General features: G+C 39.2%; 3 protein-coding genes across 4 annotated transcripts; 1 reads left to right on the top strand and 2 right to left on the bottom strand.

Moving 5' to 3' along the window:
- Positions 1-48: 48 nt before the first annotated feature.
- LOC110855962 lies at positions 49-7736 on the bottom strand. Of its 2 annotated transcripts, XR_004836153.1 has the most exons (12): positions 7202-7736; positions 6304-6775; positions 5572-5892; positions 4836-5122; positions 3986-4240; positions 3456-3554; positions 3207-3381; positions 2462-2788; positions 1772-1909; positions 1459-1691; positions 540-984; positions 49-217 (listed from the first exon to the last, which is right to left on the bottom strand). XR_004836153.1 is itself a non-coding variant. In XM_022104400.2 (11 exons), the coding sequence occupies exons 1-11, from the start codon at positions 7283-7285 to the stop codon at positions 706-708; spliced, it is 2670 nt and encodes an 889-aa protein (XP_021960092.1). In that variant the 5' UTR covers positions 7286-7736; the 3' UTR covers positions 49-705. The 2 variants fall into 2 exon arrangements, 1 of the variants encoding a protein (XP_021960092.1); XM_022104400.2 differs by having other exon boundaries at positions 49-984.
- A 294-nt stretch (positions 7737-8030) lies between these two features.
- On the top strand, positions 8031-18077 carry LOC110855829. The gene is made up of 12 exons (XM_035856596.1): positions 8031-8273; positions 8443-8504; positions 8664-8864; positions 9500-10089; positions 10423-11007; positions 11085-11402; positions 11916-12626; positions 13611-14109; positions 14179-14296; positions 14700-14935; positions 15002-15176; positions 17726-18077. Exons 3-12 carry the CDS (start codon positions 8701-8703, stop codon positions 17996-17998), a joined length of 3669 nt encoding a protein of 1222 aa, XP_035712489.1. The 5' UTR covers positions 8031-8273; positions 8443-8504; positions 8664-8700; the 3' UTR covers positions 17999-18077.
- Positions 15506-17707, bottom strand: LOC110855922. Its single transcript, XM_022104340.2, has 2 exons — positions 16451-17707; positions 15506-15918 (listed from the first exon to the last, which is right to left on the bottom strand). The coding sequence occupies exons 1-2, from the start codon at positions 16700-16702 to the stop codon at positions 15649-15651; spliced, it is 522 nt and encodes a 173-aa protein (XP_021960032.1). The 5' UTR covers positions 16703-17707; the 3' UTR covers positions 15506-15648.
- Positions 18078-18241: the final 164 nt, after the last annotated feature.

Genomic DNA, 18241 nt, shown 5'->3' with positions numbered 1-18241 from the left:
TCCATTCCGTCCGACATGAAGTATGAGTGAAATAATTAGAGCGATATATATATTTTTTAAACATTCAGAAATTTAATTCCAACCTTCCATTTCAAAAATTTGAAGTCAATTACAATTTTTTAAACATACTTGAAAGTTACAATACAACAGGTATCATACACATTTATTAAAACATTTCGAAACAAGATAACAGTACCATTAACGTAGGACGATCTAACTCATCGCCAAAAATCCCCACATTTTTAATCATTTCCAGCCTCTGGGAATTTATTTTAAATTTCTGCCCGACAAATTTGAAGAGCGGAACTGCGGAAGTCGTTGCCAATTTTTTTTAGAAATATCCACTCCAGATTTTGACACTTTTTGAAGGAGGAGATCTCAAGTTTAAGAAACCTTCAGAAAAATGGGAACTCATCGAAACTTGCTCAAAAACTCAAGCTATTCCATTAATCACCTCACTAACTACGAATTTGTCGTTAAGAATTTTAAAATGAATTCCCAGAGGCGAGAAATGATTAAAAATGTGCTGAAATTTTTACGATTTTCCCATTAAGTCAGCCAGTCTTACGTCAAAACTCGATTTAACTATAATATTACAATACAAATTGTAATTTACAATAGTTTAGGATTCATTTACATATATTCTTAACACTTCAATAATTAATTAATATACGTCTTTCTTTCCAATAAATAATTTCATTCAGCTTAAGCGTTCTTGGTCTCTTGCACTTCCGCAAGAAGATTTACTTTAGAAGATTCCTCCTCCTCCTTGGCGACTCGAGTGGTCACGAGTTTATCGACCAAATCCAAAAATTGCGCATACTTTTTCGCAGAACTGGCCCGATTTTGATCGGACGCAGTGACCAGGTCCGTTTTAAAGTGGGTGATCCCATCCTGACCAAAGTTGTCGGCGAGGGAGGCGTAATACTCGTGAAGGACGAGCGCAATAAAGGTCTTCGAGTCGTGAGAGATTCCGTCCTTTTGCTGAAAGAACAATGAGAATTTAGTTTTGGGGATAATTCACGCCAAATTGTGGACAACCTTTAGCACATGTTTTGATTTGCAAAATTTCGAGATTTTGTGCTTAAAGATAAATCGACCCAGAAATTTGTATTATTTCAAAATAAACTCTAGCCTTCAAAAGTTATTGAAGGTCAAAATTTCTAAAATCCCAACTTTTTGCCCCATCTCAATCTCAATCACACTTTGACCTTCAATGACATTTACATGGACAGAACGAGGGGCGTATTTTTATTCTCCTATTCTACAAATTTATCGACCAGAATTTTGAACTAAATTTCCAGAGCGGAGAAATGATTAAAAATGTGCTGATTTTGACGATAAGTCATAGAGTCCTACATTAAGCACAAAATCTCGAAGTGTACATATTTCGCAAACACATGTTAAAGGCGCGTCCAGAACGATTTGCAATCATTTTTTCAAATAACAACAACTCACCTGCACCTGCGTTCTCAACTCTTCCTCCTCCATCATGAGTTGGGCGGCAGTGTCGAGCGGTACTTTCATGGCGTCCTGGACGAGAAAATCTTCCTGCTTGTGGCAAAACGAGAGGAGACTGACGCCCAGGGAAAAGTAGTCCAGAGTGCTCGATCGGCTCGTCGAGTCCGTGCAAAGCCCAAATTTACGGAGAAGGTTCAACAAAAAGGAAAGAACTGATTTGTAATTCTCCCCTGAATAAGCAAATTCATGCAATTAATTAAATTATCCAATTAAATAGTTATACAATCAATTCAATAGTTTATGTATTTACTAATTGTTTGTTTTCCGTTTGGAGTTTTATACAAGTAGACGAAGCAACTCAGTCCGTTCAAAACGGCAGTTTGGACGTGACCCTCTGGTATTTGGGGTTCCATATCGTCCAGCGTTCGCTCGTCAGTTGCGTCGTCACCTGCGGCCGAAACATAAATATTCGAATTTTAAAACAAATTCAGGATGATGCGGATATGTATTTTTCCAAATTTTTCATTTGATGACGCCCGACGGTCAAACTTTGTCGACGTGTTGCCTAACTCGCATAGATCACAAAAAATTAAAAAAATTTTCATATATTTCTAGGTTTTCAGAAATATAAGTATTTACAAATATTTCCGCTATTATTTGAAAAGTACGTAAATTTTTTACATATTTTTTTTAATACGTATATTTTGTAAATATTTTAACGATATGAGACGAATTTTGTTTTCTACAAAAAATAAGTAAAAATTTTACCAGTTTTCCAAAAAATCATACATTTTGTAAATATTTCAACGATATGAGAAGAAATTTTTCACAGAAATTCGCCCTTAAAAAATCCAACGTATTAAGGTTAGAACTACAATTTCTTACTTCTTCGTACAAATCTCGTAAATATTTTGACTTTTTTCGAAAGTATTACACCCATCTTTCAGCCATTTCTTCATAAAAACATATCCGCCCTCTCATGATAACCGTAGCTTTTTACCTAAGGGACCATGATTCTCGTGAGTATGAGTGCTCGTCATTTTTTGCACCTTTCTCGGCTTAGGATTCTTCAACAGCTCGTTCAGCCCTTCGCAGAGGGCTGAGACAAATTCGGTTTTGCAGAATGGATTGTAATTTTCGTAATCTTTCTTCTTTTCTTGCAACACTTTTCCAAAGAAGGAGCTCGTCGATTCTTCTCCATCATCGTGACCCTCATCCCCACCGACGCCTTCGCCTTGACCGCCATCTTCCTCTTTATCTTGAAGATCGGGACTTAACGCTTCCAAAATTGAGAACAGAGATACGATCACGTTTCCCAGAAGGAGTGCTGTAAATTTGAATTTTGAAAGATGATTTGAGTAATTGTTTGGATAAGCTCGAATTTGGAAGCATATTTTGATATTTGTTAAAATCAAGTAAAATTTTAAAGAATATTTTGAATTATTGTTATAATAAATTTGAATTTGGAAGCATATTTTGATATTAGTTTAAATCAAGTAAAATTTTAAAGCATATTTTGATAATTGCTTATATAAATTCGAATTTTACGTCCTATTTTGATAAATGTTTAAATAAATTCAAAACTTTTAAAACATATTTTGATAATTGTTTAAATGAATTCGAATTTTAAAGCATGTTTTTGATAATTGTTTCAATAAAATCGAATTTTAAGTTACATTATTGTGGAAATTGGGTTATAAAACTACTCATATTTTCCAAAAATGAATTACAATTTTTTGTTTTACCATTTGTTGAGCTGGATAGGATAAAATTAGCACAATTAAGGAAATCTTGACTTAGCAGCAACCCCTTCCAACCTTGGACGAGGGCAACGTTTCCTAAAAACCATGTGATGCGTCGCATCACTGCAAAAACTTGGATGAGGACGGACACACGGGGCATCTTTTGGGCAAGGGAGACCTAAAAATAGTGACCACGTGCTCAGCCATGATTCTCCTCTTTAAATTTTGTACCATAAAAAGTAATCTACTTACCACACCCTCAACCAATTTCAGGGAAGCGTCATGAATCGAAAAATCCTCAACGATGCTCTGCTGCGAAATTATATTGGCCATGATTCCAAGTCCGATTTCCTAAGAGTTTAAAAACAGAAACAGTTAATATATTCAGTAACATTACATATTACAAAATTTCTTCACGTAGAACTCAATGACTCGTTAAAATCGGCACATTTTTTTTTACTCATTTCTCAGCTCTGGGAATTTATTTTAAAATTCTGAACGACGAATTTTCAGTCAGTCAGTTTCGCCGAGTTCCAATTTTTCTGAAGGTTTCTTAAACTTGAGATCTCCTCCGCCAAAAAAGTGTCAAAATCAGGTGTATATATTTTCTAAAAATTGGGAACGACCTTTGCTCTACAAATTCGTCGTCTACAGTAGAATTTTAAAATAAATTCCCAGAGCCAAGAAATGATTAAAATGTGCTTATTTTAACCATTTTAGTGACAAGTCCTACATTAAATTGAGCCCTCGAGTCGAGCCCTACATTAATCCGTAAAACGTACCGTGAGTCGATCACAGCATGACGCATGCAAAGTTTCTCGAATAATATTGAACGCGTTTTGTTGGACGAGAAAATTCATGACGTCCGGTTCAAAGCTCATGTCCCACAAGAGAGCCATTTCTTCTTCAAAGTCCGGCTCAAGAAAGCGATTCTTGTCCACGACGGGGGCAGGATTTTCTGTTGCTGCTGCGACGTCATCCGACGTCTTATCCTCTTTTGCTATTGTTGTCCCGTCGTCCGAATATTTTGGGAGTTCCTGCGTATAAAAAGCACAATTTGTATCACGATGGGCAAGGTCAACGTCTACCACGACTCTAAACAACTACATAAAAGTCTCCCGTTTCGCAATTTTGTTTCCCAGCGTTAGCTTACTAATTTTGACCAAATTAGTGTCAATCGACTACAAAATTTAATTAATATGCCATTTGTGATAATTCCTTGCAATATATCGGGAAGACTTGAATTGCACATTAAAAGTCATGTAAAAAATATCATATTGTGCAAACCGGTATAATACAGGGTCAAAGTTGAGCCTAATTTGCATGGAATTCAGAATTGACTCTTTGCAAAAGCCATAATCCCCCAATGGGCACGTTTGGCAGAGATATTTGCATCCGAAGAGGAGAAAAGACGTCGACAAATGTTACACTTTCCAAATTTACTGCGCGTTTTCTCCTCTTTGGATGCAAATATCTCTGAGAAACGTTGAGAGATCGTGTCATTGCAGATTTCATACTAATTAAATTTGTGATTGATTAGCATTAATTTGGCCAAAATCTATGAGAATACGCTGAGAGACCTCCGTTGCGAGAGACATTCCAACTATAAAATTTCGTTGTTTTTTCCCCTACCTGAACCCATTTCATTAATATTTTGATAACATGTCGCTCTGAATATGTCGTCGCTCCGATTCTATCGCCTCGCAGGACATTGTCGTTTTCCTCCAATTCTTCCACATCCGAGACCATCGGGTTACACGTGACGTCCGCTTCAGGTTCAGGGGTGCGACCACTTTCGCCACTCTCGGACGCGGGACCTACTACTGTTAGGAAGGAGGAGGACGATGGTGGTGGGACTGCATCACTAGTCGTCGTACTGGGGGCAGTGTCGTTATCATCATTTTCCGATACTTTTAGCCCTGTTAACGAATCAAAGTTATTTAGTACATGATTCTCAATTTTGGGCAAAATACTTCGTCAAAATTCGGTATTTTGAGCTGATTTCTTCCCAGGGTTTGAATTTTCGGGGCTGTTACACCCACAAAAAGACGAGAATCTACGTGGAGTAGACAACAACAGTACGAAAATACAGGTTTTGTGAAGAAATGAACTTTTTATCGCTGTCAAAACACTTTATTTTTAGAAAATCGTGAAAGCAATGAATTTTGACAGCGATCTAAAGTTAATTTCTTCATAAAAACCTGTGTCTTCGTACAACCGTTGTTTTCTCCATGAAAATTATCGTCTTTTTGTGGGCGTAACAGCCCTGGAAGTTAAAATCCTGTGCACAACGGAGCTCAAAATACCGAATTTTGACAAAGCATTTTGCTCATGCATGATAATTTATTAATTCTTGCTTTAAACTCACTTTTAGCAGCCGACCCTCGCATTTCGTCTTCCTCTTCGTCACCACCATTTTTGACGACATGCTTATCTTCACCGTTACCTCCTCCCACACTGTTTGCAGACGACGCCGTTGCTACTACTTCCGCTCCACCCACCTCAGCTGTCGAGCTCGTCCCCACAGTAGTAGCGTTTTCCGTTTCTTCTGCTCGTCGTGCCTCCTCCGCCGCAATTCTTGACACGATCGCAGCTTCATTCATGGCAATCGCTCTCCTTAAAATTTGCTCTAATCCGACCTCCCCCAAACTAAGGGATTCTATCGCTGCTGGTGAAAGCGTGAGGGATGCTGTGTCAGAAAAAAGATAATTAGTTAACGCTTAACACCAAAATCGTCAAAATCAGCGAGTTTTTAATCATTTCTAATCGTCTCTGGGAATTTATTTTAAAAATTCTGGACGACAAATTTGTAGTCAGTGAGTTGATTAATGGAATGGTGTAGAGGTTTTTGAGCCAGTTTCGACGAGTTCCAATTTTTCTGAAGGTTTCCTAAACTTGAAATCTCCTCATTCAAAAAGGGTCAAAATCTGGAGTGTATATTTCTAAAAGTTTGGCAACTCTCTGCTCGCCAAAATTTGTCGTACACGATTTTAAAATAAATTCCCAGAGCCTAGAAATTACTTAAAAATGGGCTGATTTTGACGATTAATCACCCCCAAATGCCAGATAATTTAATGATAAACTAATTAATAACACTCACAAGTTGCTCCTCCCGGCGAAGCTCCCGTCGTATTATTCTCTACAACTCCAGAACTCGAAGTATTCGACGAAGCCGCACTCGTCGTCCGAACTTCCGCCAATCTCGAGCCCGACAACACCCCACCGCTCCCCCGTCCACTCACGGTTCTCCTTCTTTCTCCCCCAAATGCAAAGTAGCCCTCCAAACTGACGTCCTCCGCCTCGTTTTCGTGATTATTCGTCTGACTCGTCGCCAACTGGCGCGACCGGCTCAACGTCGTGACTGGGATGAATAAATCGTCAAGGGAAATATCGTCCGACTCGGCAGTGCTGGATTCTCCGGAAAATTCGCCACGCAGGGAAACCTCGTCCCCCTCACCGCCCCCACCACCCTCGCTGTCAGAGTCCGAATCGGTGTAAAGCGCGAGGCCAAATGGACCACCGGGTCGGGTGAATAAAACTTGTAGGTCGTCTTCCTCGTAAATTGCGCCGACCTGTTAATTAATTAAGTAAATGGTTAATCGTCCTCGTTCTAATTGTGGTTATCAGAGGTGGGGAAAATACGTCGCCAAAATGCTGCGCTCTCTCTTGCCAGTGCTGTTGTACGGTACAACTTGTACCCACAAAAATACCGGAATTTGCATGGAAAATGCAAAAGTGCCACAAAAATACATGTTTTCTGAAGAAATTAACTTTCCGTCACTATCAAAATAACGAATTTTTTGAAAATAAAGTATTTTGACAGCGATAAAAACTCAATTTCTTCACAAAACCCGTATTTTCGAACGCCTGTTGCCTTCTTCACGTAGAATCTCGTCTTTTTGTGGGTGTAACACCCCCGGAAATGCAACCCCTGGTCAGAGCCTATCTCAAAATACCGTATCTTCCCCACCTCTCGCGCTTATCATATCTTATCTTACTTCTGAATCCGTCTCAGAATCGGAATCTTCCACAAAGTAGTCGTTGTCGTCCACTCGAACAATTCTACCTCGGAAATTCTTCATTCTCTTTACGATTTCTTGTCCACAACGGTACAGCAATAGGATCCTTCCGGAATAATAATGTCTCCCATTAAATATGGCGACATCCAATCCAAAAAATGCAATCCGGAAATCAAATCAAAACCTTCCTTCAAAAAAATCGGCCCAATCTCTTTCTTCCTACTGTGCCCAACTCCCTCCTAATTTCATTCAACAGTGGTTAACTAACTGGGTTAATTAATTATGTTGACAATTAACTTTTTCCACGACACGTCAGTCAAGACGATAAAAAACAGAGGGTAGCAAAAGCAAGATTACAAAAACAACACACAAAGAAGTTGGAGAAGAAAATGCTATAGGCATTCACTCGCTGGAGATTTGGGGTCCCTTTGCGCCCTAGGATTTGGTGTGGCGACGCCATCGTGGCGATGAAATCGGGGTCACAACGGTTCAATATTTCTTCCCATACTCAGAAATAGTACTTATATGGACGTAAATTGCGTTAATTTGATAAGGTAAAATTTTGATAAGCCAAAAAATCCGTTACACTGCGCCCAATTCTGTGTCAGAAAGCACTCGTAGCACATTTATAAAGGGGAGATACGTGGTCCCTTTGCGCCCCCGGGTTTGGTGCGGCGACGCCATCGTGGCGACGAGGTAAGGGTCATAACGTTTCAATATTTGTTTCCCGACTCGAAAATATGATACTAATCGATGTGATACTACTTAATCTGATAAGATAAAGGGTCAGATAAGCCCAAAACTGTGATATTTGGCACTAAATTCTGAATCAGTCGGCACTATTGCATCCGCTGAGCACATGTATAGACTGCGACTGCACCTCATGGATGGAAGCCGGCGGTAGAAGAATAAATCAGCTCGAGAAAAATGTGCTGCGTTTAAATTAATTATTAATTGAAGACAGTTAAAATTTAAAAGTTTAACTAACTGTTAACCATTGTTGTTCGTGGTCTGGCCGGTCAGAATTAGAGTTGCTCAACAGAATTAATTGGTAAGCTCCAGTCATTTCTTTTTTTCGATAAGAGAACTATTTCGTCAGCATTTTAAATTATTTTTTATCACGGCGACAATTTTTGACAGACGAGGGATTATCGACGCATAATTATTATAAATTAATCAACTTGTTAATTTTACATTTTCGTGTCTTATTTGATTTTCAGAACTTTCAAAATCCGCAAATTTTTGCTCGTCAGGCCCTTCTGAGAAGGGAATGAATTAAGTGGTAAGCTTATCAGCAATTATCGTCAGCATTTTTTAAATTTATTTTTATCACAGAGGAAAGGGTTTGTCGACAGATATAATAGTTTATATAAATGTATAATTATCAACATTTGAAAATTAATCAAATTTTACATTTTCATGTCTTTATTTTTCATTTCAGAACTTTCAAAATCCGTAAATTTCTCCTCTCCCTCAAAATGAACCAACTTCGAGCATCTTTACAAATCTTGTCCTCCCCATTTTACAACGGGTCACTTTTAAGACAGCAATTCCTTAATGGAACCAGGAATTGTTCCTTCTTCCTCCAAAAGAATTATGAAGGATCATCATCACCAAATTTGAAACAAATCTACATTCTCAGGTAAAAAATTCATCCTATTTCATAAAAAATTCAAGAATGGTCAAACTAATTTGTCGAAATGCAACATTTTGATCTCAGTTCTTCCCAGGGTTTGGATTTCCGGAGCTGTTACACCCACAAAACGATGAAAATGTACGTGGAGAAAGCAACAGGCGTTCGAAAATACAGGTTTTGTGAAGAAATTAGCTTTTTATCCCTGTCAAAATACTGAACCAATTCACGCAGTCATTTCGCAGTCACTCGTAAAATCCGTGCTTTTTGTACCACAATTTTACAACCTTTTACAAAATAAAGAGATGCCCTTGATCTGCTCAAGTCTACAAAAATTTGTAACCTAATTTCCCTTCGAAATATGAGTAAAATATTGTACAAGTTTGTAAGTTTATGGAATTTACGGATTTTATAATGTTACCAAAGCCTGCGTGAATAGCCACAATATTTTGACAGCTAAAATAAGCTAATTTCTTTACAAAACCTGTATTTTCGTAAGACTGATACCTGCTCCACGTAAATTTTTGTCTTTTTGTGGGTGTAACAGCCCTGGGAAGAACGAAGCTCAAAATATTGTATTTAAACCATCCCTAAAAAAATATTAATCCACTCCACTAATTACATATTTCTTAAACGAATCACAGAAGCTTCTCTTCATCCCAAGAAGGCGACGCCCGACCACAAGAACACGTCGCGGAAACTTCATCCCACGACGAACCCACCTCTTTCCAACAAGAACCCGAAGAAACGACCCTTCTCCACCAAGAAATCGACCCAGTCGCCATTGTTCCTAAATCCACTTCACGACCACCCGCACAAAAAGAAGACCCCAACGACCCCGCATCCATCACTCAACGTCTCATCCAGCTCTCCACATGTTCCCCGGAGGATTACACTCCATCCGCCAAGCTAAATCCGGACCTTCTCAAGAAAGCGAAATCCCGATATCGCGAAGTTTTACAAGACTACAAAAACAACTTCAGTCGCAACGAGTTTCTCAGGCAGAGAATGAACTCGAACAATAGCAGTTATCGACCCAGGTTCAATAATTCAAATTATGGCAACAATCCCACCTGGAGGAATAGCAACAGGAACGAGGATTATTACGATGATCACAATGACGGTGGGCGGCGCTGGTTCTCAACTTCGTCACCGCGAGGAGACGATGATGCAATGCGCGATCGCATGAAACAATTAACGGCGTCCATGTCGCAGAATAAGCAGGAGGCCACAGGTAATTTTTAAAAGCAGACGACACAACTAAATTCCTACAAATTAGAACAGTAGTAAAACTAGATTTTGATAAGCGCCAAGCGATGATAAGTTTAGTACACCAATTAATTTATTTGTTAAATAACCACCAAAAAACTAATACCAAAATCCTCCAAACTATACAAATTAGAACGCTAGTAAAATTAATTAGATTTTGATAAGCGCGGTGATAAGTTTAGTCCACCAATTAATTTGTAAGGATAAAATATTTCATAAATAACCAAGTTTGAATAAATCAACAAAATCTGATATTTTTTCCTTGTTTTTCTTTATTTTCATATCCATCCATCCGAAGAACATGGAGAGGAATCGAGTAATTATAAATATAAGAAGGACAGAAGAGATGAAGAATATTTCGAAAATAGGGGACGGTCCGAATCTAGGCAGAAATATAACAATACTAAAAAGAGACCCCTCACCCAGAGGACTATGCCAAATTATGACGACTACAATGATGACGATGGTCATGGAGAAGAAGACGCTTATCCAAGAAGAAGGAGTCAGAGTCAGAATGACGGAGATTTTAACGATAACCCAAGACCAAGACGTCGCAATTTTTCGGAGAATAACGACTTCAAACAGAGACGAAATTTTAACCGAGACGATGAAAACAATCATAATTTTGACGGAGGTGACGATCGCCGCAATTATGATCGGGGGAATAATCGACGTAATTTTGACCGTGGGGACGATCGACGTAGTTTTGACCGGGACGATAACAATCGTAATTTTAACCGAGACGGTAACAATCGTAATTTTGATGGTGACGATCGACGTAATTTTAACCGAGACGGTAACAATCGTAATTTTGACGATCGACGTAATTCTGATCGCGGTAATAATTACGGTGACAATAGGAGAAATTCATGGTCCGAAGGAGGTATGCAAATTGCAAATTCAATATCCTTCTCAAATACTTAATTAATTAAGAATTAAACTGACCCATTTTTTCTTCAGGGAACCGACAGCCAAACTCGTACAACAATAGGAGCCAAAACTTTTCCGGTGGTGGTGGTGAAAGCGGTCGTTACAACTCGTATAATAATAATAACATCAGCCATTACGATGACCGAAGACGTCGCGAAGATCACCGTGCCGGTCCCAACTATAATAAAACATTGGACGACCTTTACGAACGGAAAATCCGCAAAACAACCGATGACGAAATACGATTTCAAAAGTACGGACGCAATTATGAAGAGATCTACGATCAGGAGAGGGCCAAGTTAAAGGCGTACAAAGATCCGAATCGCTTTGATAAGAAGTCAACTGCTGGTAAATTTTTACAAAAAAAATCAGTATTTCGTTCAGGGAAAAGTAACCAGTTGCAAGAAATAACGGACAGAAAGTGGTTTCTTGCAGCTAAATATTTTAACCTGCAAGAAATCCAGGGCGCAAGAAACGACGCAACGCCGCGATAAATAGTTCACAATGGGCGTGGCTAGATGATGCATATTTCTTGTACCTCGCATTTCGTGCGTTTCTTGCTTTGCAGTGCAAAAATGTAGCAAACCCCAAAGAAATAACGACATGAAAGAGTTGTTTTGCAGCTATTTTGACCTGAAATTACTGCAAGAGCCAAGAAACTATGCGCCCGCCGCTATAATTCATACGGCGCGTCGCTAGATAGTTCCGTATTTCTTGCCCTTTCTTCTAGATTTCATGCGCTCGCTCGTTTCCTTGCAATTCAAGAAATGTATTTAACAACCCCACAAAAAAACGAAACACTACAAAAACCAACAATTCAATAATTTTCAACCCATTAAAAAAATCTAATTACCTTTCCAGTTATCGGAGATTATTCAAAATTCACTTCCAAAACCGGACCCACCACCACCACCACCTCCTCCTCTCCCTCGTCCACTCGTTCTTCCCCCTCCACCTCCGCCTCCACCCCTGATGCATCCCTCGACCTCTCCTCCCTCCTCTCCCACACTGACGCCGACACCTTCGGCACCCTCAGCTTAGGCCCCGTCCCCGTCAAAGACTATGTCGGCACCTCCCTCAAAAAAGAACTCCTCTCCGACTCCGTTCAACTCGGCCTTGTCGACAACATTTACGACGACGACGCCGAAGGCGACGACTCCAAATTCCTCCCGGCCCGTGAAGACAAATGGACCATGCTCAAACTGTCGCGGAGAGTGAAACTCCTCGTCGACGAGATGAAGGTCAAAGAGGCCGTCGACACGGTGCAGTCGGCCCTCGCACAAGGCGGCTTCCAGTACTCGCACACGCAATTCGTCTACATTTACAATCTCCTCATCTCCTCCTGCGCGCAGGTGGGATACGTCCAAATGGCTTTCAAGATGTTTAACGACATGAAAAAGAGAGGCTTCAAACCGAAGGAGTCGACGTACACGAGCCTTTTCAACGCCTGTTCGAACTCCACGTGGGACGCGGAGAATAATATTAAGCGGATGGGAAGGTTGCGAGAGGCGATGGGGACGGAGGGTAGTGTCGTGACGCCGAATCAGATCGTGTATCATGCTATGATTAAAGGTGGGGTGGATTGTTTTAATGTGTATATTTGCATACATATGTACCTGTTCAAAATTTCAGTTCTCACTCAAAAGTCAGTCATCTCTCTTTCTGAGTGAAGATTTTCATTTACATTCAGTCATTTTCGTTCAAATTCACTTCATTTCTTACGTCGCCCTATGTATTAAGCACGTGGTGAAAAATGAAATGAGTGAGAAATCCATTCATTCACAGCCATTCATCTGAAATGACGGAATCTTTCATTCATTTTCATTCAAATGGCAGGAAATTCATTTTCACTCAATATCATAATCACTCATATGAATAAAAGTGAACAGGTATATTTGCGTATCAATTTAATGTAGGACTCGACGCTAAAATTGTCAAAATTAGGACATGTTTTTTTTTCATTTTTCCACTCTGGGAATTTATTTTAAACTTTTGGACGACAAATTTGTAGAGCAGGTCGTTTCTATTTTTTTAATGTATACACTTTTTTTTGATAAGCGCAAAAACCTAGGTAAACCCGGTGTATTAATAGCAAAAATATAAATTTTCGAACTTTTAGAATTATTATTTTAGAAAAACGTGTACGCTTTGAACCTGATATGATATTTTAAATATTTTTATTTCACTATTTTATAAATCAACTTTGAACCTCGTCACCAAAAATGTCAAAATCTCCACAATTTTAATCATTTCTCGCCTCTGGGAATTTATTTTAAAATTCTGGTCGACAAATTTGCCGTCAGTTAGTTGATTAATGGAATGGCGTCGAGATTTTTGAGCCAGTTTCGACGAGTTCCAATTTTTCTGAAGGCTTCTTAAACTTGAGATCTCCTCCTTCAAAAAGGGTCAAAATTTGGAGTGTACATTTTTAAAAACTTGGAAACTCCCTGCTCTAGAAATTTGTCGTCCAGAATTTTGAAATAAATGCCCAGACCCGAGAAATGATTAAAAATCTGTTAATTTCGACTACGTTAATCCGAACTTTTTTGCCCGCAGGATACGGACGTAACGGCGACATCGAATCCGCCTTCGGCGTCGTGGACGAAATGATTTCTCTCGGACAATACGACCCCAACACGGAAACGTTCAACATGCTCTTACAAGCCTGCATAACCAATACGGAGAACGGCTTTCGACACGTGCTCGTCACATGGCGGAAAATGCACGCGATGCAGATCCGCGCCGACATTTACACCTTTAACTTGCTCCTCAGGGCGGTTCGAGAGTGCGGAATTTTGCCGGAGCCCGCATTCATCGAGGCGGGTGCGCAAAATGTCCGCAAAAAGAAGGCGGACGACGAAACCGGGCTGCTCCTCCCGCCCGTCACGACGCTCGAAGAGAGTGACGACATGCTCAACCTGCTCTGCTTAAATGATGCCAATTCTCTCGATAAGATTAACCAGAGGATGCTGACAACTAATCAAATTGTGGAGCAGGAAGTTAGACAGTTTTCCTATATTGATCTCATCGAGGCGTTGAAACTTCCGCAGAATAGGTGCAAATTTCTTTTTAAAATGTATTACTTTTTTGCCAACTTAAAATTGAATCCCATCATTTTTTCCAGGCTCATCGTTTTCGGCGGACTGCGTGGCTTCCTCCAAGAAATGGTGACAAGTCGGGTGGGACCCAATTTAAAAACGGTGACAGAATTGGGACAAGTCATCCATCCGTCAGACATTTCGGTTCGTGTAGAGATTTACATAGTTCAACGTATTTAGGAATCTATGACTAAAATCCGCATATTCTTAATCACTTTTCGCTTCTGGGAATTTATTTTAAAATTCTAAACGACAAATTTCTGGAGCGCGTCGTTGCCAATTTTTAAAGAGAAATATACACTCCAGATTTTGACACTTTTTGAAGGAGGAGATCTCAAGTTTAAGAAGCCTTCAGAAAAATTAGAACTCGTCGAAACTGGCTCAAAAAACTCATGCAATTCCATTAATCAACTCACTGACGGCAAATTTGTCGTCCAGAATTTTAAAATAAGTTCCCAGACCCAAGAAATGATTTAAAATGTTACGTCGATTTTGGTGCACTATACATTTTAGTCTAATTTTTAACTCTCTCTCTCTTCTCCTCCAGGATCTCGTCATGATGATGAAAACGTACAAACTGAACCCGGACATTACCTTTTTCAACCTCATGTTAAAACGTTACTACGACGGGAACAACTCCGTCGGGGCGAAAAAGCTGCTCGCCTGCTTCCCCCAGTTCAACTTAACGCCAAACATAATGACCTGGGGCGTGTCGGCGACTGCATGCAAATCAAAAAAGATGGCGAGTGAACTTTTAGCGGAGATGGATGCGGCAAACTTCACGTAAAATAAATACACGCTCAAAATGCAAATATGATATGATCAATGCTAATTTACATATTTTTGCAGACCGAATATTCAAATTATGGGCGCCCTGCTCACCCAAGCGAGCCGCGCTTTCGACCCGGCCTACGTCTTCTGGGTCATGGAGGAAGCAAACCGCCGAGAAATCAAGGCTGACACGAGATTCGTCCTCAATATTGAAGATTTTAAAGAAGTCGTACGAAAAGGAATAATTAACAAGGTATTTATCTGTTTTATTCGGATTAATTTATATTATTTTTTAATTACATATCTATATCCGGCGAAATACTTTGTCAAAATATCGTATTTTTAGCTCAGTTCTTCCCAGGGTTTTGATTTCCAGGACTGTTACACCCACAAAAAGACGAACAGAACACAACAGTCACACGAAAATGCATGTTTTGTGAAGAAATTAGCTTTTTGTCGCAATATCAAAATGCTTTAACTTTAAAAATTCCTAAAACGAATGTACTTTGACATCGATAAAAACTTAATTTTTTCACAAAACCTGTATTTTCGTACGAATGCATGTTGCCTTCTCCACGTAGATTCTCGTCTGTTTTTGGGTGTAAAATCTCCAGAAATCCAAACCCTGGACAGAACGAGGCTCAAAATACTGCATTTTGACACAGTATTTTGGTCACGCTTGCAAAAATATAACAAAATTTGTCGTCAATTTTCCGGTGAAATCACTATTTGTCCAACTCGTCCCTCAAATCGGTCAATATTTGTCCCAGAACGTTCCTCCCTCTCCACTTGTTTCTGTCCGAGGCACGAGGATTATTAGCGGACAGGCCGATTCCATAAAGTAAATCTCTCGGGCTCGCTTCCGCCAGCGTGGTGCCCTTCGTGGCTCGCAGTTTTTCCAGGAGGGCCGGATTTTGCGTGAATTTGTGGCGATTCCCTTCTTTCACGATGGTCCGTGAGTGCATATTCCAGATCGCTTGGTCAAACTTCTTGACCTATTTTTAGGGACAGTTTATTATCAGTCAGAGGGCGGATATGTATTTATTTTCAAGTTTTTCATTTAATAACGATGCACGGTCAAACTTTGTGGGTGTGTCCCCTAACTCGCATAGACCAAGACCACAAAAAATTCAAAATAGTTTTACATATTGTCACACATGTCTAGGTTTTCAGACATGTAAATATTTTCTCTAGTATTTTAAAATTCGTAAATGTAAATTATATATTTTGCATATTTACATATTTTTTTTCAAAAAATGCATATGTTTAGTAAGTATTTCACCAGATTTCAACGATATGAGACGATTTTTTTGTCCAAAGAAATACGATCACAAAAAAATCAGACTTAAAAATATAATGTCTCTTATTTTTATGATTTTTCGTTTCGTACGCATTTCCAAATTTTTTTTATCGTTTTTTTTTGTAAACAGTAAATGTAAATACATACTTCAGCGATTTTCTTATATGCATACATATCCGCCTTATATCATTTTTTAATGTCTCAAAATTATGAAATTTCTCTCTCACCTGTCTCCCCAACTTTTTGCACTTGAAGGGTTCCTCCGTATTCAAAATCTTTGTAGCGATGTCCTCATCTTTAAAGAGTTTCGCTTTGTTGTACATCATCCACATTTCGCAACTGGAAAATTCCTGAACCTCGAGCTCCTCCTCTGCATTATGAAAATTGATCGGAGCTGCGGTAAATTTCGCGTAGTGGAATTGCGAAAAGGGAGATTCGGCGTGGTAGAAAAATGTAAATTTTTCAGGTGTAGTGGCCATATTTTGTAAGAACACTTGGAAAAATTTTGCAATTTTAAAATGTTATACGTGCAAAATATTTGCGAAAATGTGCACTTATTTGCCTGACAGGTAGAAAGGTTTGGCTACAAATGACAACATTTTATAGAATGCATCACCTTTTACCATTGATGCCTGAGCCTGACGTTGATATTTCGTCGGGAAAAAGAGAAATGCACATGCAAAACGTTATATTCGCGAATTTTACATGCAAGCATTGTGTCACGTAGTGGGTCAATTTGCGAATATTTTGTTTGCATATGGATTCCATAAGTGTGTGTACAAACAAGCAAAATATTCGCAAATGTATGCGTGTGATCTGATAACCTTTAGCTTATCATCATAATTCTAAACGATTCTCTGGCTGATTCACCGTTTTTGCAGTTGTGGGATGATGCACGTCATAAGTTCTCATTCGATTTGATGGCACAAAGATCATTTGTAACATGCTTTGTCGACAAAAGGGAACATTGTGTCGAAAAAATTGGAATAAAATTATAACATGGCGAATAACAGGAATGTTTCTAGGCGAAAATCGGGGTCAAGGTGGTCACGTTTCTTGAGCAAAAACTATCCATAATTAAACACGCATTAATAATTTGTTCCGGGTGGAAGTAACCACTTGCAAAAAAGTGGTTCTTGCAGGTAAAATATTTTGACCTGTAAGAAATGCACGGCGCAAGAAACGACGCCCCAACGCCATACGGCGCGCGGCTGGATGGCGCACATTTCTTGCAGTTTCTCGCACCTCGCATTTCTTGCCATGTATTGCAAAAAATGTGTAGCAAACCCGCAAGAAACGAAGCGCTGTACGTTTTACCCAAAATAATTAAATACTTTCAGTGAAAGTCTTTCACTTACTCTCTACAAGGTTAAAAATTAACTCCAATTTTACGTAATTTTAAAAAGTCCCTTAAACTCCAAACCGGTCAAATTAACATGAAATTAATCCCCCAAATCCAAAAACTTTGCTAAATATGTTTCTCCTCTCCTCTTGTCTCGCAGGAAATGGGGAAGCCCGTCACACCCCCCAAGTTGGCCCTCCTTCTCGAAGACATGGACACGTTCACCCCTCTCTGGACCAAGTTTGGTTATCGGTATGCCAGCTGGATGAAAAAGACGCCCGTCGCCATCGAGCCGAAAGACCCCTTCCAAGAGGACTTTGAATCCTTCCGGAAAAATAAGACGCATGGAACCGTCACGAAAGAAATGGAAGATCAAATGGACAAAAAATCTGATGAGGATGACCAAAGTGCCATTAATAACAAGAATTCCTAGTCCTTCCTTAATTAGTTAATTATGTAGATTAGTTAGTTTTTGTTTATTTATGCAAAATAAATATTTTTAAGAATTTACACTTCTCTCTTGGGTTAAAAACAACTTATTTTTCATTAAGATCAATCGTAAAACTACAAATATTTTCAGTAAAATGGACAAAACTAGCAAATCTAATGATAATTGATGACCAAAGTGCCATTAATAACAAGAATTCCTAGTCCTTCTTTAATCAATAATTATGTA

This window comes from Folsomia candida, unplaced genomic scaffold, assembly GCF_002217175.1.
Source record: "Folsomia candida strain VU population unplaced genomic scaffold, ASM221717v1 Fcan01_Sc014, whole genome shotgun sequence".
Taxonomy (NCBI): domain Eukaryota; kingdom Metazoa; phylum Arthropoda; class Collembola; order Entomobryomorpha; family Isotomidae; genus Folsomia; species Folsomia candida.
This window is presented reverse-complemented; position numbering and strand designations above follow the sequence as displayed.

Coding starts and splice junctions, on each gene's coding strand:
- LOC110855962 (XM_022104400.2), bottom strand. CDS start 7,285: ATGAAGAATTTCCGAGGTAGAATTGTTCGAGTGGACGACAACGACTAC. Junction 4,241..4,835: donor TATTAATGAAATGGGTTCAG/GTAGGGGAAAAA, acceptor TTTTATACGCAG/GAACTCCCAAAATATTCGGA. Junction 985..1,458: donor AGTTGAGAACGCAGGTGCAG/GTGAGTTGTTGT, acceptor TTGTTCTTTCAG/CAAAAGGACGGAATCTCTCA.
- LOC110855829 (XM_035856596.1), top strand. CDS start 8,701: ATGAACCAACTTCGAGCATCTTTACAAATCTTGTCCTCCCCATTTTAC. Junction 10,090..10,422: donor GAATAAGCAGGAGGCCACAG/GTAATTTTTAAA, acceptor ATCCATCCGAAG/AACATGGAGAGGAATCGAGT. Junction 14,297..14,699: donor TCCATCCGTCAGACATTTCG/GTTCGTGTAGAG, acceptor CTTCTCCTCCAG/GATCTCGTCATGATGATGAA.
- LOC110855922 (XM_022104340.2), bottom strand. CDS start 16,702: ATGGCCACTACACCTGAAAAATTTACATTTTTCTACCACGCCGAATCT. Junction 15,919..16,450: donor GCAAAAAGTTGGGGAGACAG/GTGAGAGAGAAA, acceptor CCCTAAAAATAG/GTCAAGAAGTTTGACCAAGC.